This window comes from Oenanthe melanoleuca, chromosome 13, assembly GCF_029582105.1.
Source record: "Oenanthe melanoleuca isolate GR-GAL-2019-014 chromosome 13, OMel1.0, whole genome shotgun sequence".
NCBI classification, from domain to species: domain Eukaryota; kingdom Metazoa; phylum Chordata; class Aves; order Passeriformes; family Muscicapidae; genus Oenanthe; species Oenanthe melanoleuca.
The window spans coordinates 3,535,897-3,562,231 of record NC_079347.1 but is presented as its reverse complement, the minus strand read 5'-3'; the positions used below and the strand labels follow the sequence as shown (position 1 = coordinate 3,562,231).

At 55.8% G+C, this 26,335-nt stretch overlaps 1 protein-coding gene and 1 long non-coding RNA gene across 5 annotated transcripts; one reads left to right on the top strand and one right to left on the bottom strand.

The window, feature by feature from the left end:
- Positions 1 to 1,166: 1,166 nt before the first annotated feature.
- Positions 1,167 to 19,581, bottom strand: FGF1 (fibroblast growth factor 1). Of its 4 annotated transcripts, none has more exons than XR_008841545.1 (5): positions 19,166 to 19,577; positions 5,726 to 5,918; positions 2,801 to 2,904; positions 1,679 to 2,176; positions 1,167 to 1,604 (listed from the first exon to the last, which is right to left on the bottom strand). XR_008841545.1 is itself a non-coding variant. In XM_056502584.1 (4 exons), the coding sequence occupies exons 1-4, from the start codon at positions 19,322 to 19,324 to the stop codon at positions 1,982 to 1,984; spliced, it is 648 nt and encodes a 215-aa protein (XP_056358559.1). In that variant the 5' UTR covers positions 19,325 to 19,581; the 3' UTR covers positions 1,167 to 1,981. The 4 variants fall into 4 exon arrangements, 2 of the variants coding, with proteins under 2 accessions (XP_056358559.1, XP_056358558.1); XR_008841546.1 differs by having other exon boundaries at positions 1,591 to 1,604; positions 1,709 to 2,176; XM_056502584.1 differs by having other exon boundaries at positions 1,167 to 2,173; positions 19,166 to 19,581.
- On the top strand, positions 5,861 to 17,660 carry LOC130258853 (uncharacterized). Its single transcript, XR_008841547.1, has 3 exons — positions 5,861 to 5,940; positions 6,238 to 10,895; positions 14,460 to 17,660. It is a non-coding gene; the product is annotated as an uncharacterized LOC130258853 (long non-coding RNA).
- Positions 19,582 to 26,335: the final 6,754 nt, after the last annotated feature.

Here is a 26,335-nt window from a genome sequence, read left to right as displayed (position 1 = left end):
ATTACTGTGGCTGCCCCGGGGATTATTTTTCAGACCAGGTGTTGACATTTTTCCCCCGTTGGGTGTCAAGCTGTACCCGCGGGGGTGGTTTGGGAGCAGCAGCAGCCTAAGAGAGAGTGCCCTGGGTTAATGAGGTGTTGCAAGGCAGCTCAGCTAAACCCAGCATTACATGGTCCAGCTTTCCAGTTTAATTAGGAACCTGGATCTCCTGCTCATGCACTAATTCACTTTTTGACTCGAGTGACAGCCCAGCCTCTCACAGGGTTTGAGAGGAGTCTGGGTGCTGCTGGCTGTCACATCCCCCTGTCGTGCCCAGCTTTGTGTTTGCCATGGGCCCACCAGAGCAGCAGAGCCGGGCAGTGGCTGGGTCCCTTGGCCAAGAGCAGCAGCTGGGACCCGCAGGATTAGCAGAATCCACCTTCCCCCTGTTTCCTCGTGGATCCCACAGGTGGGAAGCAGCTCTGCAGGACCACTGGAGCTGGCAGGTGCCCCTTGCCAGCTCCTGCTTCCCTGGGAGCACTGGGGTTACAGAGATGCTGTCAGTGCTGGGGAGAAGGCTTGGGAGCCAGCAAGTGCAGGAGTTCAGGAGTGCAGTAATTAGCAGAGCAATTAGTGGCTAATTGCTGCTGCAGAAATATGCAAGGCAGAGCCTTTTATTCCCTCCTCCATGTGGGACGGCTGATCCCGGGTTTGCTGGAGCAGGAAACACTTGTGTCTTGTCCCTGTGCTTGAGGGCAGGATAGGACAAGGGGAAATGCTTTAAGATGAAGGATGGTAGGTTTAGATTGGATATTAGAGAGAAATTCTTCCCCGTGGGGTGGTGAGGCCCTGGCAGAGGTTTTCCAGAGGAGCTGTGGGTGCTCTGGGTGGATGGAGCACGGCAGTGTGGTGTCCTGGTGATGTTCTCAGCTGGCAGGAGTGGCTCTAGAGCTGCCTGGGACATGTGCATTGTGCCAGCAGTGGAGAAATTCAGCTTCACAGGGGTCTGGGAGCCACCAAGGGGCCTCAGTGCCCTTTTCAGAGCCCCAGACATGGAGGCAGTGGGAGGAATCCCTCTGGGAATGATGCTCTGCCACCCTTGCTGTTGTACATCACACCCTCACACCAGCCACTGCCCCATCCTCACTGGGACAGCCTCAAGGTGCCTGGAATTACTTATGAACAGCTTGTAGAAGAGACATATTTACTTAATAAATAAATACAAATAACATATGGCAGGTACTAGCATGAAATACACATTGTGATGTTGTGAGGGAGGCCAAGGGCTGAGGCTGGAGCTTTGCCTAGCTCAGATTAACATGCCCAGCTGGCACTCACCAGGCTGGCCCTGGCTGAGGGCACTGATGGTGCAGTCTGGAATTGCTCAAGGGCGTGTCAGAAGCTACACACCTGCATGGATAAATACATGAACACACAGTATCCAGGGAGCTTTTGCCTTAGAATGCATGGGGACACAAAGTCTGTGATTCTCTGGGAACTGGTGTGACCTTGGGCACATTCCTGGGCAGGTCCTGGCAGCTGCAGCGTGGTCATGGCACACATGGGGGCACAGATGAGGGTCATGGCACACAAAGGCACACATGGCTGGGAGTCATGGCACACAGCTGAGGGTCCTGGCACACAAAGGCACACACAGCTAAGGGTCATGGCACACAGAGCTGAGGGTCATGGCACACACTGGCACTGAGCTGAGGGCCCTGGCACACACTGGCACAAAAATGAGGGCCCTGGCACACACTGGCACATGGCTGGGGGCAGGGGGAGATGGGGCCCCATGGACTTTGGGAGGTGTCAGGGTCTCCCCCTGATCTCAGCAAAGCTTCCTGCAGAGCACAGGGCTCTGCTTTGGCTGGATTTGGCAAAGCCTTGACCTACAGCTCGGAGCTCTGGTGAGCTCTAGGGAGGCAGCAGCAGCAGTTGGGGTTTGGGTTTGGGGTTGGGTTTGGGGTTTGGGGTTGGGTTGGGGTGGCCCTGGGCTGCCTCAGTCGGGGGACACGGGCAGGGGCAGGAACAGGATTGCCTTCTGGCCGTAGTGAGTCCGCGGGCCCAGCTTGCTGTTCCCGTTCTTCTTCAGCCCCACAAACCAGCTCTTGTCCGCGTGCAGCTTGGACACGTAGGTGTTGTAATGGTTCTCCTCCAGCCTTTCCAGGAACAGGCACTCCTCACCCAGTAGCTGCTGGAAGAGAGCCAGGGCAAGGACAGTCAGCTGTGGGGATGGGGATGTTCCTGACCTGACAATCCCAGCTCAGCTCTCCCCTCTACGATTCCATCCAGACCCATCTCTGAGATTTCCACATCCCTCTAAAATTCATTTAAACTGTGGGGTAGGTGGCCTTGGTTTGCTCCCCTGGGCCACTCCTGCAAGGTGTCTGTGACCTGGGAATTTAAATTGGCAAATTTAAAGTGACCATGTGCTCCATAAGCTGCTCCATGAGCTGTGTGGGGGCAGCTGCAGGCTCAGAGCACAGAACCAGGATGGGCTGGGTTGGAAGGGACCTTAGAGACCATCCAGCCCCTTGCCATGGGCAGGGACACCTCCACCAGCTGGCAGCTGCTGCTGCAGGTATAAACCACAATATTTACCAAGTGTCAGACAGGAAATACAATATTTGTCAGAGGCAGGGCAGTAAATGACATTATTTGATAATTTATTTATGCCCCCACCAAAATCAAGCCAGATGCAGGGTGGCTGTGCAGCTGCCAGAATCACAAAGAGCCTCATCCCTGCTGTGGTTTGCATCCCTGAGCTGGGGGGTCCCTGCAGCCTGCCCGTGCTGGTCCCATGGGATGCCCCACTCACCGAGCCGTAGAGGAGCCCGTTGGTGTCCATGGCCAGGTACTGCCCTGACTGAGTGCTCCTGATGTGCACCACCCCCACGCTCTCTGCACTCAGCTGGAGCTGAACTGGAGCCAAAAGAAAACAGCAACAGTGAAAGGAAAATAGGAAAAGGGGGAAAAAGAGCTGCCAGGAAGGTTAGTGGGGTATTTTTTAAAGTCTGGCTCGTAAAGGTTTATAGGAAACAGTACAGTGTGTAATAAAAGTGTCTCCTTGTACCCTCTTCTTCAAAGAAATCCCACAGCCATCCTTTAGGAGCCAAAGCCCAATTTTCCCTTATTTTACATCAAAGGAAGGGCAGCCTTTTGGTTATGATGCTGGAATGGGACACAGGAGATTGGGGTTTTAATTCTGGCTCTAATTTACAAATTTCTCATGTGGTTTGACAAGACACTTAAGGAGTGACATATGAAGAAGTATTTTTGAGAGCAGACTGCAGATGCCTGCACTGCAAACCCCTGTTCCAAAGCATCCCAGTCTGCTGCAGCTGGATTTATCCAGTGAGCTGGAGATGGAGAATGGGGAAACAGAAAAGGCTGTGGCTGCAGTCACAGTGACTTGCACATTCCAGCTCTTCCCAGTGATCATTCCCATCTCCTTTTTTCTCCCCCAGGATTTACAACAGCAATATTTAGGCTGGTTGGAATGAAGTATGAACAGGATGTCTCGGCTCCAGCTCCTTCCTTCCTGTTTATATTTAATTTGTTTATCCTTATTTAGATGAGGTAAAAGGCAATGTTACCTCTTGGCCTGGTGGAACACCAGTTCCAGTGAAATCTCTGCTGTAATGGTTCACATCCTTCATTTTTGCCATTTCCTGCTCAGTAAATGATAGTTCATTAGGAAATTGTGTGGGTGCAGGTTTGCAGGAATGCTTGGGCCCTGTGCATGCCTGGTTTAGGCTGGGAATGTGCACAGGGAAAACCCCAGCCCACCTGGAGGAGCAGTCCAGGGGGAAAAGGAGGAAATGGGATGAAAATGGTGATACTGTTCAAAAACTGTCCCTGAGAGAGGAGAGTGAGGGACCCTCCTGCTCCCAATGTTGAGTTTTTTGGCCACAGAGGGAGGGAGAACAGTGGGTCCAGAGGAAGGAGCTTGTGCACTAAATTCTTACAGGTTATCTTACAGGTCTGTACAGAGATTTCTTTCCATGAAATAATGGGATGACAGCAGGAAAAGGAGAATTTTTGTAGAGGTGAGCATGAGCTCCATCCTGGAGAATCTGCAGTGTCCAGGTAAGTTTGCTTTCCATTCCTTGGAATGCACATTTAAAGGATGTGGATCCTGATGTGGGACTGGACAACAAAGGCTTAGAGAATCTGACTCCTTCTGCTCTTCTTAGAGATCCTGCCTGGTTCTGAGGCCATTTAAGAGAGGAATAACAATTCTTGATATTTGTCTGGAACAAAATGCCCATGGGCAGTCTGCAGAGGTGCAGCTGGAGCCCTGCTGTCCCACTGGCTTCCTGATGAGCTGTGGCTGTTCCTGTGCCTTGTCCCTCCCTGGTGCCTGTCCCAGCTGGGTGACACTGTCCCACAGTGCCAGTCATGGTCTGGGCTGCTCCTCTTGCCCACCAGGGAATGCTGCTGAGCAGCTCCATCGTTTTCCAGGAGTGTGGGCAGCCGAGGGTGCTCAGGGCAGGGTAGCTCTCACCAAGGCTGCTCTGCTGGCACACAGCCCTTCCAGGAGTTTCCTCTGTAAATATTAGTGTATTCCTACCTCCCAGTTTATGGGATTGTTTACAGGAGGTTCCTCTCTGGCAGAGGTTTGCAGAGATGTGGCCCCAGGCCAGCAGCCAGGGAGGTGTGACCTGCCTGCACTCTCTGCCTGCTGCAGCCCCGGCACCACTGCAAGGGGATGGATTCGCTTTCCCAGAGGGAGCAGGGCTGGGCTGTGTGACACATCCAGGAGATGCCATCTCGGTCCTGACCTCTCCTGACTCTGGACAGTGCTGCAGAGACACTGCCTGGGCTCGTCCCACCTCGGCGAGCCCAGCTCTGTCCCTTTGGGTCACCACTCAGCCTCTCCCAGGGCTCTGAGGGTTCATTTCTGCCTGGGGGCTGCACGCTGCCTTTATCCAGCCCCACGGAGCTCATCTCACCCACCCCAGCACTGCCTCGCCCTGGGGGCACTGTTTGTAATTAAAACCTCTCATTAAAACAACAATAGCCAGAGGAAAGGTTAAGTCTGGGGGAGAAGTCACACTTGTGTTTGTGGTTTAAAGAAAATAAAAGTGCTTTTCTTAGCGCTTTGTAAGGTTGGCTGGCTCCTCCCAGCCCTTCCTGCCATCGAGATGGGAGGCTGGCAGGTCCCGGTCCCGTTCCAGTGAAAGTTCAGGATGTGCCGCACCCAGAGGTGCTGCCAGGAGCCGAGGGGAACAGCCCAGCCCTGCTGCGTGTCCTCTGTGGGCAGCGGGTTAAAATATCCCCTGAAGAGTTTTTGGTAATGCAAGAGCACAAGAAGCATAAAATCCCCAATTTATATATTTATATACGTACATATTTAGATATTTATATATCTATATATTTAGATATTTAGATATCTATATATGTATATATTTAGATATCTATATATGCATATATTTAGATATGTATATATGTAGGTATTTAGATATTTATTTACATATTTATAGATTTTATTTATCCATTATTTATTTGTTTATTTATTTGTTTGTTTGTTTTTATTTATAGCTATCTATTGGCACACTTTGATATGTTTGATGTTGATATCTACCCTTTGCTAGCACACATATCACGACAGCACAGGTGTCGCGCCTCCCCTGCTCTGTACGAGCTCCAGCTGTGTTTGGCAGCTGTGCTGTCACACGAGCCTCGGCTCAGACCCGTTCTCGCCCTGCCCCGCTCCAGGAGCCCCGCGGGTGTCCCTTACTGTGCTGGTCGCTGCGGTCCCGGGTGCCATCCACGGTGCCGTCGGGCAGGATGCGCAGGAAGTGCCCCCCGTTGCTGCAGTACAGCAGTTTGGGCTTCTTGTAGTTGCCCGCGGGCAAGTTGAACTTTTCGGTCAGGGCGGTGAAGGTGGTGATCTCCCCCTCGGCCATCGCGCCGCCTCTCGCAGGGCCGGGCTGCAAGAGAGGTGACAGCGGGGTGGCACAGAGGTGACAGAGAGGTGACAGCGGGGTGGCAGAGAGGTGACAGCGGGGTGACAGAGAGGTGACACAGAGGTGACAGCAGGGGGGCAGAGAGGTGACAGCGGGGTGACAGAGAGGTGACAGCGGGGTGACAGAGAGGTGACAGCGGGGTGGCACAGAGGTGACAGCGGGGGGGCAGAGAGGTGACAGCGGGGTGACAGAGAGGTGACACAGAGGTGACAGCGGGGGGGCAGAGAGGTGACAGCGGGGTGACAGAGAGGTGACACAGAGGTGACAGCGGGGTGGCAGAGAGGTGACAGCGGGGTGACAGCGGGGTGGCAGAGAGGTGACAGCGGGGGGGCACAGAGGTGACAGCGGGGTGGCAGAGAGGTGACACAGAGGTGACAGCAGGGGGGCAGAGAGGTGACAGCGGGGTGACAGAGAGGTGACAGCGGGGTGGCACAGAGGTGACAGCGGGGGGGCAGAGAGGTGACAGCGGGGTGACAGAGAGGTGACACAGAGGTGACAGCGGGGTGGCAGAGAGGTGACAGCGGGGTGACAGCGGGGTGGCAGAGAGGTGACAGCGGGGGGGCACAGAGGTGACAGCGGGGTGGCAGAGAGGTGACAGCGGGGTGACAGCGGGGTGGCAGAGAGGTGACAGCGGGGGGGCACAGAGGTGACAGCGGGGTGGCAGAGAGGTGACAGCGGGGGGGCAGAGAGGTGACACAGAGGTGACAGCGGGGTGGCACAGAGGTGACAGCAGGGGGGCAGAGAGGTGACAGCGGGGTGACAGCGGGGTGACAGAGAGGTGACAGCAGGGGGCAGAGAGGTGACAGCGGGGTGGCACAGAGGTGACAGTGGGGTGACAGCAGGGTGACAGCGGGGTGGCACAGAGGTGACAGCGGGGTGACAGCGGGGTGGCAGAGTGCTGGGCACACGTTTCGTGCCGGGCTTTAAGGGCTGGCAGGAGGGAGGGAGGGAGGGGAGCCGGGGGTCCCGGGGCCGGGCTGGGACAGGTGATTCACTGTGACAGTGACACAGCCCAGGGTGATGCTCCCCCGGCGTGGGAGGTGGCCAGGGGCTGTCTCCAGGCAGCAGGGAGACTCCTGTCTGTCCTTCTAATTTTATCTTTTATTTTTATCTTTTATTTTTGAAAGGACTCTGTCCTTTTAATTTTATCACGGTGAATTCTGTTTTTGTTCTCCTTTCTATTGACGTGCATGCTAAAATTACACACAGAAGAGCAGTTTGGAAAACACCCAGTGTCTGATTGGAACCCACAGGAGGTGGGAAGGGAGCCCAGGTAAAACTCTCTCTCTGCTATTACAACTCTCAAACACAATTATGACCAGGAATTGCAACACCCACTGCCTGTCAGGTAGTAACTATTGCTCATCCCTTGGCACTCTGCAGCTCACCTGGCCCAGGAACACACTTGGAAAAGGTCAGGACACACGTTAGGTGTGCTGGGGGGTGAGCAGGGGCAGCCAGACTGATCAATAGCACATGGAAAATGGGAATTCTGAGTGCAGGATATGCCATGAACGAACCAGCAGCATCTCAGTGCCTGAAGGGGCTCCAGGAGGGCTGGAGAGGGGCTTTGGTCGAGGATCTGGAGTGACAGGAGAAGGGGAATGGCTCCCACTGCCACAGGGCAGGGTTGGATGGGAATTTGGGAAGGAATCCTTCCCTGTGAGGGAGGGCAGGGCTGGCACAGGTACCCAGAGCTGCTGTGGCTGCCCCTGGATCCCTGCAGTGCCCCAGGCCAGGCTGGATGGGGCTTGGAGCAACCTGGGATAATAAAATACCACACTGAAACCTCATTTTGCTGGAGACTGTGGTCACAATCCATGTTTAAGCAGATGCTGTGCCAAAACCTGAAGGCACCACCAGACCAACCAAAGAAAGATGCTGTGGAGGGTGGAGGCTGAGCAGTGAGAGGTGGCATCAGGAGATGCCACAGCTGGGGGTCAGAGTGCCATGGATATTCCAGGTACAGCCATGTTTTTACATTTAAAATCTCCCACTGATTCATTCTGTCTTTCATACAGAGTTCTGTAGTGCTTGGAGAGAAGTGGATTTATGAACAGAAAAAGACATGGCACTGAATAAATCTAGATAGAGGAAATTGCTTTAAATGTCACATATTCCCACAGCTATATTATGGAAAATATTTTATAGTCACTGTTTATACATGTTTATAGATTGTAAAAATGTCTCTTTAGCACTGAGTTGTGCTACTGGTAGGTTGGGATGGAGCCAGTACCACACTGTGTGGGTTTGCTGTGGTGCTTGGAGTGCCCTGGGAGATGCTCAGGGTGGCAACCCTGCAGCACACACACTCACACACTGAGAATCTCTAAACATTTGGCTCTAAACTCTTCAGTATTTAAAAAAAAAAAAAAAAAAAATCTGCAAAAGCAGCTGCAAGAAGGGGAAACTACTCCTGGAAATGGATCCCAGATGCCTGCAGAGAATAAAATCCTCTGGAAGTTGGATTGCTAAAAGCTGAACCCATGAAGATAAAGGAGATAAAGACTGAGAGCATTGCCAGCCACTGCACCACTCTGCTTCCTACACAGACTTCAGCCCAGGCCCTCAGACACCCCATTTGACACAGGCTGGGATTTTGGGAGGTGCTGTCTGCAGTGACAGCACAGGGCAGCCCCAGCTGTGGCCATGGGGCTGGAGGTGCAGCCTCAGAAGCTCTCTGGCTCCAGGTGCTTTCCAGAGCAGGTGGTGCCAAATACTGACTCAAAATCTCTTTTTTAGCACCATTTTCAGGTGAAATTATCTCTAAGAGTATCTGATCCTCATTGATTTTTCTCTCAGGACTCATACATGCAGTAGCTCAGTTTCCTTGCCAGCTGCCAGCCTTTCTCTGAAGGAGAGCCCCCAAGCCACACAGGGCTCTGATCCTCCCCTGAGCTTTAAATATCGTCAGCATTGGGTCATTTCCTAGAACCAAAGCTTTTCTTGAACCTTTATCTGAGGGTAAAAGGCACCCAGAAGTTTCCTGGGTTGATGATGGATGGTATTGAGAAGCAAACATCCCAGATCCAAGAGCTCTGGCTGGATTCTACCCACAGTCACCTCAAGGTCTGAGGGATCTCCAGCCAGCTTGACCAGAGCAGCTTCTTCATCATCTCTTGTTTCCTCCCAGGTTATTTTTGCTATTTTTAGGAAGACTCCAGTGCTTGCCAGCTGCCCTGAGTGCCCCAGCAGAGCTCAGTGAACACTTTTCCACTCCTCTTGTCCCCCCGTGCTAAATACTATCACTGTTCTCAGACTTTATGGCCATGGAGCTGTTCCTCTACAAACACCACCACTCATGGCCCTACCATTATACTTTTGGCAGGAACATGTGAGGTTTTTATGGGAATTAAAAAGCACGAGTGAGAGAGAGAACCTGAACCAAAGACAACATAAAGGGCCTTATTTCTTTGGGTAGAAGCCCAACAATGCTATTAAATAGCTCCAAGCAGAACTGAAAGCTCTCTCAAATATACAAAGCTGGGAGACACCACACTGCAGTGGTTATTTGGTGCCCCATGGAGAAAGGAAAACGTTCCAAGAGGAGATTGCTGTGAGAGGGGAATGGCTGCTGAGCACTGACCCTGCTCTCACCAGGACAGTGATTTGGAGCTGAGCTGGAGTCTGCTGGTCCAAGAGCAGCTGTGTTTGTGGCTCCTCTTTCCTCCAGCTCTGTGTGACAGCCCTGCTGTGCTGCCTGAGAGAAAACCCCACTGAGGATGAATCCCTGGGAGGTGCACCCAGGGCAGCCCCAGCTCCGTCTGCAGCGTGGGCAGCTCAGGGCACCCAGCTCTCCCTCCTGGATGGAGATGTCAGCACCCAAAGGATCAGAAATCATTGCTGAAGGTAAAAAAGGACTTAAGAAGTGAGTTAAGCCCGACTGTTCATTTGGCCCAGGTCCTGCAGAGCCGTGGTGGCTGCACTGTGCAGCTCCAGGGCCAGAATAGCTGCGAAATTCTGAGAAGTTTGGGGTCAGTTCCAAACTTTATCACTGGCCAAACCAGTGGCTTTGATGTGAAATCCCAAGCTCAGTGAGCATCTGACTCTGAGCATGGAGGGCTGGCTGTGCTGCCAATATCAGGGGTGTGAGCTCTGAAATAGCAGCACACACTGGGAGCCAGGGGAGGAGTGGGACCTTTCCTCTCTGCTCTAAAACTGGTGCAGACTTCACTGCACAGCACCTCTTTGTGGGGTAAAGGTGGTGCTGGTGGAAATGTGGGGGATTCCTAATGGTCCAAAAGCTTTTTGCATGTCAGAATTGGCAGGAACTTTTTTTTTTTTTTTTTTTTTTTTTTTTTTTTTTTTTTTTTTTTTGTTATGGCTCATATGGCACAAATTTCGTTGCCAGCAAAGGTTCAACCCAGAGGCAGCCAGCTAAGGTAAGATTTTTTTCCTTAGGTCTGAAATACCTGGCAACTACATGGAGGAAAGCAGAAGTATCTCACCTACTGGGTTAAAACCAGATTGGATTGATTCAAATACATCAAAATTGTCCTTGCCTTTGGACACAATCTTTTATGTAGGGTTGGAGAGAAATGTTCTGCATGGCCTCTGAGTGGCCACAGTGATGAAAAAGTGCAGTTAATAACAATTGTCATTTAGATGATCAGCTAAAGATCACACAGAGAACTCCAGAGTGAGGAGAAGCTGCTAAAGCCAAGAGTCTCCTGAGGTTTTGCCCAACTCCAGTTAATGAGATCAGTGTCTCCTGACCCTGGTCTGGTGAGTTCAGTGGAAACACTCCAGTTGGTTTCACTTTGGAAAGTGTTATTTTCTCCATTAAAGCAGAAATCCCGTTTCTTCCAGGACGTGTGACTCAGCTGGGATCAGACAGCATCACCTCCTGATGGGCTCCTTTCCCATTCCCACTGCTGCCTGCAGCCACCTGCACAGAACAGTTCAGACACTCCACATGGGGATGGAAAGCATTTACAGCAGGTAGAATATTTCCAAGGAATTCAGGCTCTGAATTGCCTTTCCTAGGGGTTCCTGTGGGCTTTGGGGTGATCTGAGATCTCCCTGGGCATGTGGAACAAACACCTCTCAGATAAACAGGGATTTTATTCATCATAAGTTTAAAGAACCATTTCATGGGGTGGATTTCCTCATCCAGGAAAGGATTAGAGAGCAGGCAGAGGTTTCCTCACGCTCTGGTTGCTGCAGAGCAGCTGAGTGGGTTTGGGTTATCAGCAGGGGCAGCCTGCAAGGGCTGCCTCCCCTCCCAGGGCTGGCAGTGCAAGGCACAGCTCGAATTCCTTGGTCTGTACATCCTCTTAGAAGGACTTAATAAATGATTAGGCAAAGCATAAGATAAATATGTAATAGATCACTCTGTGAGTATCAGTGGAATGCATTGGCTCGTTTCTAGTCTTGTTTATGGCCAGGTGATTTTATCTCTAGAGATTAACTGCTTAATGAAATATTTATCAGCCAGGTTTTACCCTTTGCAAGTGGAACATGTTGTGTGAAGTGCGACCAAAAGCATAAAAATCAATTTAACTAATGCCTGCTGTCATCACCTCCTGCTCTCCAGCACAAGCAGCCATTCCCCTGTCACACTGCATCTGTGGCAGCTACAACAGAGGGGCTGAAAATCTGGAACTTCAGCAGTTTCCTGAGTGGGGTCACTGATGGCTGATGAGGGAGGGACAGGGTTAACCCTTCCCATCCCTCAGGGATGCCCAAGGGCAGCCCCATCCCTGCGGCTGCTCCCCGCTGGGACAGCCAGAGCAGCATCCCGGCGAGGAGATGTCTCCCGTGGGGAGACAGGAAAACCGAGAGCTCCTGCGCTCTCTAATTACCTCCCGCTGCCCCACCTCCCGCCCACGGCCCTTCCCTCCGGTGATTAACTTAATTGCGGCTGCAGTCCCCAGAGCAGGAGCTGTGCCAGGTCTGTGCCCTGTGTCCTGTCTGGGACCAAGAGCAGGGACACGAACGTGAGCAGCACGCACAGATCCCACTGATCCCCCTGCTCTGTCCCCAGAGCCACCGGGGGTGTGGGACCTGCTGGGCACCTGGGCAGGGAATCTCCAAAGCCCGGGGATGGGCTGGAGGATGTGCTGCTGCCAGGGACGCCTCTGGGCTCTGCACCCCGGGCTTCCCCTTCGCTCAGGATGCAGCAGGTCCCGCCTGCCCTTTCCAGGTTTCCCTCTCCCAGGATCGTGCCAAGACCCAAAGCATCATCCCTGTCCCCAGCTCTGCTGGGGGACACCTCGAGCTGGCTGGGAGCAGCCACTGACAGGTGCCACCAGTGCCGCCAGTCTCAGCCCTGTCACTGAGGAGGGTGGCTCTGTGCTGCTGAGGACTCAGGGGCGATGCAGCAGGCACAGGAACCTGGTTTTGGGTTTGTCACCTCGGCTGTGGGCAGGGATGAGGGCACCTCTCCTCCCTGGATCTGCCTGTGCTTGGCTTCCCAGGGAAAGGCATCCGGAGGGAGGGGAAAGCAGATGGAAGGAGATGGAAGGTGGAGGGAGATGCAGCTGAGGAGGTGTTGATGAGGTGTTTTGGGATGATGGGGAACCCTGGGGGCAGGGTCACTCCGTGTGCCCCTTGGCTCCTGCTCAGCACCCCAGGGGTCCCATCCCCTGCCTGCCCAGCACGCTCTGACCCCTCAGGCAGCCCCGGTGTCCGTGCAGGACACTGGCAGGGTCAGACACAGAGCCTGGCTGTGGCTGGCAGGGCAGGCGTGGCTGCCCCGCACACCCACGGACACACGGACGGACAGACGGACGGACGGACGGATGACTCCTTGTGACAAACTCCATCCCCACAAGCTCCCTCTGTGCTGTAAATCCAAGGGTGATCTGCCTTTCCTCTTGCATGTGAGCCTCCAGTGCCAGCCCAAGCCCAGCCTCCGCTGTCTGTCTGTCTGTCCCCATGTCCTGGTGCCACCCCCACTGTCCCCCCGGTGCCCAGGCGGGTCCAGCCCCTCCCAGGCTGCTGGGGCTGGGGCTGGCAGTGGAAGCAGGAATGCTGCACGGGGTCAGGCAGCCCTGCTGCAGCTGGCCTCTGAAGGGAGGCCAAGCCCAGCCCAGGGCTGGCTCCAGCTTCAAACCTGGGGCTTGGGTTTGGGCTCAGCCCTCAGACCGTGTCCTTCCCCGGAGAGGCAGAGGATGCTGGAATCGAGGGTTTCATCTCCAGGCCAAGTGAAACCCCACATCCATCCTGGTGGTTAACCAGCAGTAGACAAATCATTGCTCAGAAATTCAGAAATCCAACTTCCTCCAGCACAGCCTCTGTCTGGGCTGTTCCAAGGAAAATCTCTTGGTTTCTGGGTTCACCAGGAGCTCAGCAGTGATTTACTGTGAAAATGTGCAGGGAGTTAATGGTGTTCATCCTGCAGTGTTTGTGTAAGGCCAATACAGCTGCTCCTTTTAACATCTAAGTGAGACTGGCTGGAAGAAGCCTGTTCTTAATTCTGTTGCCCAATGTCTTATTTTAAATTCAGTCTCTAGTACCCCTAGATGCAACTCCTGTGTTTTTTTCCTCCAAGCTGCCCGAGTAAGGAGCTTAAGCTGTTGCTTAATAACAGAGCAATAAAAGCTTGAGTTAATAATGGCTATTACCAGGAAAATCCTCCAATAAATAATAATTTTCTTATCTGCATGACTTTGGGACTGGAGAAAATGCCTTCCAGTAAAAAGCTGCAGCATGTAGGAGTGGGCAAAGAGTGTTTGAGATGAAAGATCAGAGCAAGGGAAGCTCAGGGCTGGATCTTGTTAAATGCAGATGAGTGGGTTAGCAGAAAAACTGGAATTAGTGCGGCTGAGTAGTCACTGGAGTGAAGGAGAGCAGCTGTGCATCTCCACCTCTTGTGGTCTGCAGAGCCAGACAGGTCAGTGCTTGGTCTGTGTTCCTCAGGCACAGGCTGGGGAATTCTCAGCTGTGGCAGAGGGTGGCTCTGCAGGCCACGGCCACCGAGCTGTTTGTCACCTCTGGCCTCAGAGGGAGCGTGAGTCACTCCCTGGGAGCTGCCAGACCCCGGGGAAGGCACAGCCCTTCTTCTGGTCCTGCTGTCCCAGACAGGGCACAACGAGACACCTGTGTCCCTGCAGAGTGGGCACCTGCTTGGTCCCTGCTGTGGCTGTGTGACACAGGCTGGGTGACAGCAGCAGGAGGCACCAGTGCTGCCACACTGCTCCAAGGCAAACAGAGCCTGCCTTGGCTTTCCATTACAGAGCCCTCCGAGGGGAGGGTTTGGATGCTCTTCTGCCCCTTCTCACTCTGCAAACAGCAAAGCACCACAAAGGGCACAGTGCAGGACCAAAGGCTGCAATTTGAGCAACCTGCTGAGCCTCAGCCCCGGGTTTCACCCACGCTGGCTATTCCCAGCTCCCCGTGGGCAGCTCAGAGCCACCGCCGTGTTTGCTGTGCCTGCTGTTTCCACAGCTGCTCCCGGGGCCAGGCTGCAGCCAAGGATCATGGAATCACAGGGTGGTGGGGCTGGAAGGGACCTTAAAACCCATCCAGTCTCACCCCTGCCTCACCCTTCCTCTATCCCAGGTTGCTCCTCCAGCCCAGCCTTGGACACCTCCAGGGATGGGCAGCCACAGCTGCTCTGATGTGATGCTTGTGATAATCGAGATACAAAGATGCCCTGGATTGTCTAAGTGGAAAAAACCCCACACTAAACCAAAAATTTGAGGTACCAGGCAGAGTGTGTGGATCTGTGCTCCCTGCCCAGCTGGGATGCCACAATCAGGACCCCAATGGGTTTTTACCTTTTCCTTGCTGGTGAGCTGCACATTGTGGGATCCCAGGGAGTCAGTGAGCATCCCCTGTGCTTCACACCCACACCAGGGCAGGTGTGAGATCCAAGATCCCCATTTGGAGTCTGGCAGCCAATAACACTTCCCATCAAGTGGAAGTTTTTGTGAACACCCTGCAGCAATGGGAATACTAAGGAAGGGGAAGGGAGGGTGTTTTACTAAAACACTTGTACTTCGTGTCCAAGATTTGACCTTCAGTAGAGAATCAAGGGTCAAGGGAGATGGGAGTTCCAGTGGCAAAAGGACACAGCTGGGTAGTTTTGTGCAGAACACCCACATGTCCTGTGGGGCTGTGCAGCTGTTGGGGATCTAACCATGGATCTCTCTGGGAAAAGCAAGGGACCTCTCTGGGGAAAGCATAACTGGAGTGGGGAAAGCAGGGCAGCCTGGGGGTCTGCCAGGAATGGGTACAGGAATGGCCCTGTGGCAGCTCTGGGGGCAGGGTGGGACATGCCCTGTTTGGATGGCACAGGGGTGCAGGATGTCCCTGTGCCCACAGGGACTGGCCCAGGACAGGGACAGGCAGCAGATGGGCTGTCTGGCACTGAGCTTCCTGACCAGCATCATTTCCAGGGGCTTATGGCGTGCAGAGAGTGTCTGGGATGAGCACACAGCTCAGATCTGGAGTTCATCTTGGGATGCACAGAGTGGGATTTGTCACGGTCAGGATCTCCCCCTCCTGTCTGCCCCAGAGTGAGGATGAGAGAGGAGAAGGAACCACTCAGGCTCCTGATCATGGCCTGAGCAGGGGGCAGAAATGTCAGTGTGCAGCTGGGGGGCTGTGCCCCAAGGTGGGGGAGCTGCCTGCCTGCCCCTGGCTGGGAATGCCCTGGACCAGCAGCACCAGGGTGGGCAGCTGTGCCCCTGACAGGGGTCCCTGCCAGGCTGGCTGCACCTTGGAGGGCTCTAACAGACCTGTGGCTGTGGCTCTGGGGACAGGGGTTAGTGGTGGTCTTGGTAGTGCTGGGGAATGGTAGGGCTCAATTTGATTTAATTCTAAACTAAGCAGCTCTTGGATTCTGCAGGAACAGGGTCTCTGCACAGGTGAGAGCTGGCAAGGCTGGTCTGCAGGTGGGACAGGCAGATTTACCAACCCTGCAGTGGGAAGGGAAGATCTGAGATCAAGGCTGACACCCAGATCTAAATTAAGGGCCAGGAGCAAGGACAGACTCTGTGAGCAGCAGAGGGCTGTGAGTCATGGATGAACTGTGTGTCCAGACTGCTGTGGGCAGTGGGCAAACCCTTGGGTTTGGGCTCAGGGCAGACAGCACCACTCCCAGGAGGAGTCTGAAGGGGACAAAGGGGTTTTAGATCCGTGCCATGAGTCAGTGGTACCTGGGCACAGCAGCCAGCCTGTTCCCACAGCCCCTTCTGCCCTGTCCCCAGGGACAGTGCCAGCCTTTGATGCTGTGGGCTCAGGATCTGCCTGGGCATCCCAGCTTGCTCCTTTCCCCAGCAGCCTCTCAGTCTGAGCAAGGGAGGGAGTCTGGGGGGCAGGGAAGGCACAAACAGGAGGGGAAAGGGGATCCTCTGTGATCACTCAAAGGGATTCTTCTGAGCTCCCTTCTGAGTTAAAACCCAGCAGAATGGGGTTTGTTACCTAATTAAAACAGAGCTCAGGCTTTACACTGCACCATGAGTGCATTGATGATGCTGGGCTGGGGTTAATATGACTTTATGTAGCACTGGCTGTGTATTAGCTGTCATTGAAGGGAATTCCTAAATATTAACCCTGGCACTGTGAGAGTCTGTCTCAGCCTTCCTCTGCCACCTTCTCCAGATGGAAATGAAGCACTTCTGTTATTTGAGGTTTTAGAGAAAGGCAGGACTGTGGCAGGTGCAGACTGTCTCAGAGCCAGGGCTGTCTCTAACCCAGGCATGAGGCACAGGTCCCCATCCCTCGGTGGGCAGTGCCCCCTGCCCTGTCAGACTCGGACAGACTTTGGGGAATGTAAAACCTGCAAGTCACTGATTGCTGCTGCAGCTGCTCTGCACGGCCCTGCCCTCTGCTTTGGCTCTCCAACAGCTTTAAACCAACAGATTCTGGTGTTGGAAACGAGGAAGGGAACAGGAACTGAGACTGAGTCGGGCACCTTCCAGGGAGGATTCCTGCACCCACACCAGGGACCATGACAAAGCCATTGTGTCTCTCACTGAGCTGGTTTTCAACAAATCCTTCTGCAAAGAGATTTTTTTTGTGAGGTTGCTGTTTGAAAGGCAGACCCAGCCCCCACGATAATCCCCAATAGCTCTGCACTGACAGACAATGTACACAGGATTCCTAAAAATGCCCCAGCCATGAGTCAGTGCCCACTGTGCCCAGGAGAGAGGAGTGCTGGTACCTAGGGCAGCCTGGGAGGTCAGGACAGCCTTTACCTCCCTGCAATATACTTTTTTTTCAGGGAATGTTTACCAAAAGGGTTTTTAAGGTCCGGTTCAAGTGCTAATGTATTTTGAGGGCAATAAAGAAGAGGAAAAAAAAAAAAAAAAGAAGATTAAATAATCAAGGAAGGCTGAAAGAGAAATGGAGGCTAAATGAGAGAAGGAGGCTGGAAAAGAATTGGAGTCACAAGGCTGGGGAAGAAAAAAGTAAAGGCTGAGGAGTGCAAGAGAAACATAAGGTTGATCAGAAATAAAAACAAGGACAGAAAAAACAGAGGCTGCAGAGGGCCAAGAAAGGGTGAGAGGGGGAAAGAAATGAACAGGCTGGAAATGGCAGGAGGCCAAAATAGAGTGGGAGGCCAAAGGAAAAGTAGAGACCAAAAAAAAAAAATGGAGGGTGAAAAGTGGTGGGAGGCTGAAGAGGCACATGAGACACACGGGAAGGTCTGCCCGAGGAGGGGTCTGAAGTTTAATGGGTTCCTCAGCAGGACAGGCTCTGCTGATAAGGCAGCACAATGTGCGATTGTTCTCGCTGCACAGGGGCAGCCCAGCCCAGCCCAGCCCAGCCCAGCTCCCCCGGCCCAGCCCAGCCCAGCCCAGCTCAGCTCAGCTCAGCTCCCCCCGGTCCAGCCTAGACTAGTTCCCCCCGGGCCAGCCCAGCGCCCCCGGCCCAGCCCAGCAGCGCTCTCCCCTCGCCTTTGCGCCGCTCGGGCTCGGCTCTGCCCCGTCTCCAGCCAGACCCGAGCTCTGCGAGCCCTTTGGATAAACTTTCCTTCCCAGCCTCACCCCAGCCCAGGGGATGAACTTTTCCTCCCGAGCTCCCTGAATGACTTTGGCCTTCCTCCCACTGCTGAGACCTTGATCTTCCTCCCAGCCGAGGCAGCTCCTCATGCTCTGGCTCTGGCTGCTTGCCCTTATTCCCAACCAGCTGAGCCAAACCCGGGACCCCCGGCACGGTGGGGACAGGGACAGGGACAGGGAACTGTTGCTGCCCTGTCAGGGGTTTCACCTTTGCTAAATGACCCAGAGGAGCCAAAATGCTGCAGGTGCTGGCAAAGGAAGGGGCCGTGGGGACATGTGGCCCCAGCACCCTGCAGAGCCTCAGCCTGACACCTGCACCCCAGCCGGGGAGATCCGAGGCTGCAGAAATCTGTGTTTGGCATGAGAGAGCAGCTGACAGCTCAGAGCATGCTGGTGATGAGGAGGTTTGGCTGTCAGACCCACCAGGAAAATCCCTGTGGTGTTATTTCAGTCATAAATCATGGAATCGCCACAGAATGGTTGGGGTTGGAAGGGATCTGAAAGCTCATCCAGTCCCAGCCCTGCCATGGGACACCTTCCACCAGCCCAGGTTGCTTCACCCCCTGTCCAGCCTGGCCTTGGACACTTCCAGGGATGGGGATTTCCCAATCATACTTAATTGCCAGAGAAGCTGTGGCTTTCCCAAACCATTCTATGGTTTAGTGATTTATTTATTTTGCATCAAAAATGAACTGTTCATAGTGCTGTGACACTGCAACAATTTTCCTTTCTGTTTGTTGTTCTATTTGTTTTTGTTTTTTTTTTTTTTTTTTTTAGTTTGTTTGGTTTGGGTTCTTTTAATGGTCCAAATATTGTGTTTTGCCGTTTAAAGTCTTTGGGGTTTAGTATATTTTAATTCAATTTCTGATCTGGGCTTCTGCTTCAGGTGAATTTGCAGTCATTTGGAAACTGTCATTTGGAATGATGCTCCCACCACTGAGCCACTCCTCCCTCCCAGGATTTAGAGGCACAAGCAGGGTTTTTGGGGGGTCTGTCCCAGCTGGGGGGAGCAGCACCGTGCCACCCTAAAGCTGCCTCACCCCATCCCAGCCCGACCAGCCCTTCGGAACCTCCCCGTGCCCCCTCGCTCTGAGCGCCCCGGAACAGAACCCGGGAATTCCCTGGGAATCCGCCGAGCATCCCGGGGATGGATCCCCGAGTCTCGTGGGAATCGTGCCGTGGGGTGTCCGTGAGCATCCCGCGGGTCTCCGTGGGGCTGTCAGCGCCCCGCACCGCCCGCCCCCCGCCCGCACCTACCGGCGGCTGCGCGGCGCTCCCGCTGCGGCTCCCGAGGGCGCGGGGAGGGAGAACCGCGACGGAACGGAGCGAACCGGGGCGAGGAGGATGAGGAGGAGCTGCCTCGGGGCGGGGGAGCGGCGGGAGGATGCGGGGGGGGAAGGGGGAGGCTGAGCGCATCCATCCCCGCAGCGGGGCCGGGCACCTGCCCGCACAGGGGCGGGGGCTGGGGCTGAGCCCCCCGGGCAGCAGGAGCGCTCAAAACCCCCCGAGAGCCGCAGCGGCATCGGCCTTGCTGCCCCTCGCGATTCCCTTCCCTGCGGCGCTGGTGTCTCCGGGAAGGCGATGACCTCCCTCACCCCGGTCATCCCCGAGTGCCTCGGGCAGTGGGGACGGGGTCCTGCCTCCCTATGGGGTTCCTGCCCTCCCCATGGGGTCCCTGAGCTCCCTATGGGGATCCCTGCCCTTTCCATGGGATTCCTGCCCTCCCTATGGGGGTTCCTGCCCTCTCCATGGGGGTCTCTGCCCTCTCCATGGGATTCCTATCCTCCCCATGGGGTCCCTGCCCTCCCTTTGGGGGTCTCTGTGCTCTCCATGGGGGTCCCTGCCCTCCCCATTGGGGTTCCTGCGCTCCCTATGGGGGTTCCTACCCTCCCCGGGGGCAGCTGCCCAGAGGGGTCCGGGGCTGTGCCGGCACTGCTGCGTTCCCGCTGGCACCGGGAGAGCTTGGCCTTAAAAGCCGAAGAGCTCCGGGAGCGCTGTCAGGCGGATAAAATGCAGCTCCGCGTCCCCAGGGATGCGCGCTGGAGCCTGGCGGCGGTGCTGGCTCTGCCCCAGGGGCTGTGCTGGGGACACTGGGCTGGCTGGGGACACTGCTGGGCTCGGGGGTGCCAGGGGTGGGCTCAGAGGATTCTCGGAGTGGGCTCGGGGGGTACCGGGGTGGGCTCGGGGGTGCTGGAGTGGGCTCAGGGGATGCTCGGGGCTCTCGGGGTGCCGGGGTGGGTGCAGGTTGGGGTGCGGCTGTTTGGGGGTGCGAGGCTGCTGTCGCTGCCGCAGCACTAATGAAGCGCTAATGAAGCGCTAATGAAGCCCTGGCGATGATTTCAGCGCTTGGCCGGGCTCCACGAGCGCTTTGATGCGGTGATGTTTAGGCTGCGTTATCTAAAGCTCGCTCAGAATAGGCTTTCAGCGGCGGCTCACGTGGGGCCGGCGTGTTTGGACAGGCATTCCGGGCTGGAAATGCCCGAGCCCAGACGTTTGGATAAAACATTCCCGAGGTGACTGCGGTTACCAGCGCCTGCTGGGGACAGCTCCAAAGCTCCCCACAGCGCAGGTGGATTCGGAGCTTTCCGGACACAGCAATATACATTTCCCCCCCGCTTTATTTTTAATAAACCCGCCCAAAATTTCCTTTTGCTTTTTCAGAAAATAAAAAATAGATATAGCCAAACATTCCTGAATCTAACAGAAGAGCAGGACTGGCTTTGCCTCAGGCTCTCCGGACGAAAGGCACGGGGGTTGTGAGGAAGATTAGGAAATACTGTCCATTTTCTCACTCAAGGGAACATCCCCCTTGTTTGGGAGCTGCCCCTCCCTGAGCCCAGCCCTCCCCACCTGCCCGGCTGCCCTCGCCCCCCGGTTGTGCTTGGCACTCAGCAGCCCCGGTGCGATGCTTTGCCGACGGTGTCCTGCCAAATTTGTGTCCTTCCTGCCTGTCCCGAAGGCTGATGGCCCCGGGATGGAGCCAAGAGCCAGAGCGACGCAGACACGGAGCAAACATGGACTTGGGCAGCAGGGAGAGGAGGCTTGGCCAGAACCCAGACACCGACAGAGCTGCAGTGGCCCCGGGCCCTGCTCCGAGAGCCAGAGGGATGGAGACACTGCAGGGATGGGGACACTGCAGGGATGGGGACACTGCGGGGATGGGGGACACTGTAGGGACTGGGGACACTGCAGGCACTGGGGACACTGCAGGGATTGGGGACACTGCGGGGATTGGGGACACTGCGGGGATGGGGGACACTGTAGGGACTGGGGACACTGCGGGGATGGGGGACACTGCGGGGATGGGGGCACTGCAGGGACTGGGGCACTGCGGGGATTGGGGACACTGTAGGGACTGGGGACACTGCGGGGATGGGGGACACTGCGGGGATGGGGGACACTGTAGGGACTGGGGACACTGCGGGGATGGGGGACACTGCGGGGATGGGGGACACTGCGGGGATGGGGACACTGCGGGGATTGGGGACACTGTAGGGATGGGGACACTGTAGGGATTGGGGCACTGCGGGGATGGGGGCACTGCAGAGATGGAGTCAGTGCAGGGATGGGGGACACTGCGGGGATGGGGGACACTGTAGGGTGGGGGCACTGCGGGGATGGGGACGCTGCAGGAGCAGCACCTCCAGCAGGTGCCCGCGGTATTTCTCGGGCTCTCGGGATGGATCTGAAGGGTGGCTGCTGCCCCAGCTCCTCTCCTGCCCTGCCTGCGGTAGGGAACTGCTCACCTCACTGCCCAGAGCGCCCACCAGCCGCTGGGCTCGGTCCCGTCGGTAACACAGCCCTGCCGGGCTGTTTGCAAGCACCGTGAATAATTAACCACGGAGCCCGAGGGAGCTGCAGGTGTCCCTGGCCGGCCCCACGCACACAGGCGGTGCCTGTGGGGGCGCTGAGCCCCAGCCCCGCTGCCCTGGCGGCTCCTCATCCCCCCAAACCACAGCAGAGACCACTCAAGCAAAACCTCCTGCATGTTCGGAGTGAGACCCGCGAGATTCCGCCAGTCCTGGGCTTTGGTTCCACCCCCGTGAAGTGATACTCGGGGCAGCGCTCAGCCCGGAACGAGCCGGGAGCAGCACCGGGGTGGAGATGCCCCTGCTGCCTCCTGCCAGCCCCGGAGCGGGCAAAGGAAAACCCAGCTGTTCTCACACAGCTGTTCTCACACAGCACGCGTGGCCAGGAGTTCAGGGAGCAGGAACGCGCTGCAAACCCCGCGGGAAAGCACCGCAAAGCCCCCGGGGGTCCGTGCGCTGTGGGAAGTGCGGGATGCTGGAAGAGCACTCACCTGAGCAGGGTCCGGGCGCGCAGGGCTGGGCTGCCCGGGGCGGGCAGGGATGTGCTGGGGTCACCCTGCCCTCGCTGCACCTCCCGGGGCCGCGCGGCTCTGCCAGGATCGCACCGGGGCACGCAGGGTCCCACAGCCGGGCACGGCACCGGGCTGCGCCGGGACAGGAGCGGCGCCGCGGCTGGCAGTGCCAGGGCCAGGGCTAGTGCAGTGCCAGGGCCAGGGCTAGTGCAGTGCCAGGGCCGGTGCCAGGGCCAGGGCCGGTGCCAGGGCCAGGGCTAGTGCAGTGCCAGGGCCGGTGCCAGGGCTAGTGCCAGGGCCGGTGCCAGGGCCAGGGCTAGTGCAGTGCCAGGGCCAGGGCTAGTGCAGTGCCAGGGCCGGTGCCAGGGCCAGGGCCGGTGCTGGCCGCGGCTCTGCACCCACATAGGACAAGGAAGTATGGATGGATAATCCTTCGCCTTGCTATTTTTTTCCTCTCATGTGATCTTGTTTTTGGACGGCTATTTTGGGGCTGGACTCCAGCCCAGGTGAAAGACAAGGATTGAGTCCAGCCTCCCCCTTTCCCGGAGGCCCTCCCAGGATCTCTGCCTGCCCCAAACCCTGCCCCATCTCCCACTCTGCCCGCTGCCAGCCTCTCCCTGCTCTGCTGCGGAGCTTTTCCTGTCCCTTCCTGCCCTGGCGGCCGGCGGAGGGCTGATGGCAGCCGGCAGTGGTGAGCACAGCGGGCCGGGTCACCCCTCTGTCCCACGGTCACCCCTCCACCCCTCTGTCACCCCTCCGTCCCACGGTCACCCCTCCATCCCCGTGTCCCCAGGGCTGTCACTGCAGAGTCGCAGTGTCCCGCCACCATTCTCCTCTTCGAGCCCGTTTCCCCCCAGACCAGCCTGGCAGGAAGCTGGAGGGAGATAAATACATTAAAAATATGTTGGGACCGTGCAGCAGCCTTGGAATGAACAGCCATCAACCAGAGCCGGGAGAAGGGGACAGGAGGGGACAGGAGGGGACAGGGCAGGAGAGGGACAGGCAGGGACACCGGGAGCTCTGTCCATCCTGCCCACGCCTGTCCCGGGGTCTCCCCAAGGACATCCTTGGGGACATCTCGGTGCCACATGCATTATTACATGAGCATTAAATATGTAAAACTATTAAACTGTATTATTTTTATTAAAGACTTATTTAATTTTTTTTTTTTTTTTTTTTATTCCTGCTTCCCATTAGCGAGTTTTATGTGAAATAAGGAATTGATCTCTGGCAGTAAGTGCTCTCTTTCTGGGGGGACTTTCACCAGGGCCAAAGCTTTCCTCCTGCAGTCTCTCCAAATTATGTTCATCATAACGAGGTGAATTTTGGTAACCAGAAACTCCCAGAAGCCACTTTTCCCTTAATCCTTGAACAGGGAGGGGAAAGTCGCTTTATAAAGGTAGCAGAGGTTTTAATGAAGGGAAAGGTGAATAAAACGACTGAGGAGAGGGAGGCGCAGGGAGGCTCCGGGGCCGCCAGAGGGCACCGCGGCACCGCAGCAGGCGCAGCTGGGCACAGCTGGACGGGGCGGGCGCAGCTGGGCACAGCTGGACGGGGCGGGCACAGCTGGACGGGGCGGGCACAGCTGGACACAGCTGGACGGGGCGGGCGCAGGGCAAAGGGGGGTGATGGCCCTGCCAGGGCACAGCTGGAGCCGGGGCTGCAGCACATCTGGCAGCCATGGGGCACCTGAGCCCCGTGCAGGGGAGGGTGCAGCACCCACAGCTGGAGCACATCTGGGGGCAGCAGAGCTGGCTGCTCTGGCCCGGTGGCAGCGGGTGCAGCTGTCCCTGTGTCACACCCAGTGAACATCTGGGGGCCCAGGGTACCTCTGGGGGCTCCCAAAAGCCGCTGCAGCTGGCCCAGGTGTGGGTTCTGTTCCTGGGCCTCATTAAACCCTCCTGCCCTCCCTGATCTCTGCCAGAACCTGCCACTGCCCAGGCAGACCCGGGACAGCGACTCTGTTTGTCCTTGCCCTGGTCTCCAACGTGGCTCTCAGTCCTGGCTCCTTCTCCAGGATCCCTTTGGTGTTTCCCAGCCCCTGTTTCCCAGGAGGGAGCAGCTCCTCCTGAGGAATGACTCCCAGCCTTTGTGTTTTAACAAATGACCTGAGCCCCTGAGCCCAATGCTGTTTACTTGTCTGGGCATTAGCTCAGAGTCAGGAGCTGCCTCCCAAAGGCTCTCCTGGATACCCTGACCAAAGAGGACTCTTCTGTAATTACATTCCAGGGAAAACAGACATCTCCTGATTCATTTAATATGTGCCATGTTGCATTTAGATATGTAACAGGAGCCCCATTACCTTAAAAAGTCCTGCTGTTATCAAGTACTGACTTAATTACAGTTTTATCTAAAAATAGATCAAGTTAGCTTGACAGAATCCATTTGTCCTCTCCCCTGCTCCCAGTGATGTTTCCTCCCTGCAGTTCCTGCTCCATCATGACCAGCATCAATCCACACAGCCTTTCCCAAGAGCTGCTGAGATCCCACCAGCATGTTTGCTATTCCCTTGTCACAGCCTTCCAAAACTTACCAAACACAGAACCACAGACTCGTGGAATGGTTTGGATTGCAAGAAACCTTAAAGCCCATCTTGTTCCAGCCCCTGCCATGGGCAGGGACACCTCACACTGTTCCAGCTGCTCCAAGCCCTGTCCAGCCTGGCCTTGGACACTTCCAGGGGCAGCCACAGCTGCTCTGAGCACCCTGTGCCACTTACACATAAATACAAATATAGAAAAATATATACATATGTAAATATCTATGCACAGAGAGCCCAGGAGACTCCTCAGGCTCAGGTTATCCAGCCCTGGCTGCTTTTACCCTTTCTGCCCTTGGCAGCTGCTGCCAGGCATGGAATTCCTGGGGCAGGATGTTCTGCACTGCCTGCCACTCCTCTGCCACAGCTGCTCTGGCTCCCAGCTCCCCCCAAGGTGAGCCCTGGAGCCAGTCCCTGCTCATCAGCATCACTTTCCTCTTTCCTCTGATTGCTGTGTGCTTTCCACAGCTTTTGTAGCTGCCCCACTTCCCTGAAGCCAGGCCAAGGCAGCTTTCTTCCCACTCAGAGGAAAAGGCTCTGAGCAGTGTCTGTCGTCAGCAGGGGTGGCTCTGAAGGGAAGGTGGCAAAGTGCTGTCTGTGAGCATCCCCTCAGAGCTGTCCCAGCTGGGCTGGACACTCTCTGGCTTTCTTTTTATTTCCCATGTACTTGCCAACAGACACAGACTCTTCTCTCCTCATTTTGGCACCAGGATGAGGCTGCTGGCAGGACCAGGGTGGTGCTGCAGGATGGATGCACCTGGAGGATCCCAGCTCTCCCTGTGTGCCACTGGTGGATCTTTCTTTGCCTCAGAAGGTTTCTGCTCCCTCTCTGGGTGAGGGAGGGCAGTGGTAGCTCGCTCAGGAATGTCAGCTCTGCTCGTTGCAGCACTGGGTTTTCTGACCTGAGGAGAACACAACTGGGGCTACTGTGTCTGAGGGCTGCTCCAGGAGATACCTCACTGCCCAAAATCTCCAGGAATTCCTGATTTTGTCTTTGTCAGCCCAGCTAGTTGTGCAAACAGTGTCAAGCCAGGGCTGGGCACACAAAGCAAGGTCGGTTTTGAGCCCGTTCTCCTGGAACAGAGGCACTTGGAGCCGGCACAAAGGAATCTCTGTCTCTCCCCTGCACTGGCATCCTGGCAATTAACCCGGAAAATTGCAGCTTGGCCTTGTCCTGGCCTGAGTGTGGGGCTGTGCAGGGCAGGGGGTGGCTGGCCTGGCTGGGGTCTGGCTGGGAGAGGGAGAGGTCAGAGTCTGACTGGGAAGTGCCAAATGAATGGGAAACTCTCCTGCTCCCAGAAAAAAATGAGGAAAATCATTTGGGGATCCACACTGAGCTGGGTTTAAGAGATGTGTGCCCAAAAAACCAGGAAAATTAGGAGTCACCTAACGAGAGCACCATGGAAGAGCCTGAGCTGGAAGGGACCCATAAGGAGTCCAGCTCCTGGCTCTGCACAGGACACAAAATTCACCCCGTGGATAAGACATGGGCAGCCTGACAGAGACTCTGAGTTGGTCCCATCCCCGTGGCACAGTGTGCCACCCTGCTGGGGACATGGCAGTGCCA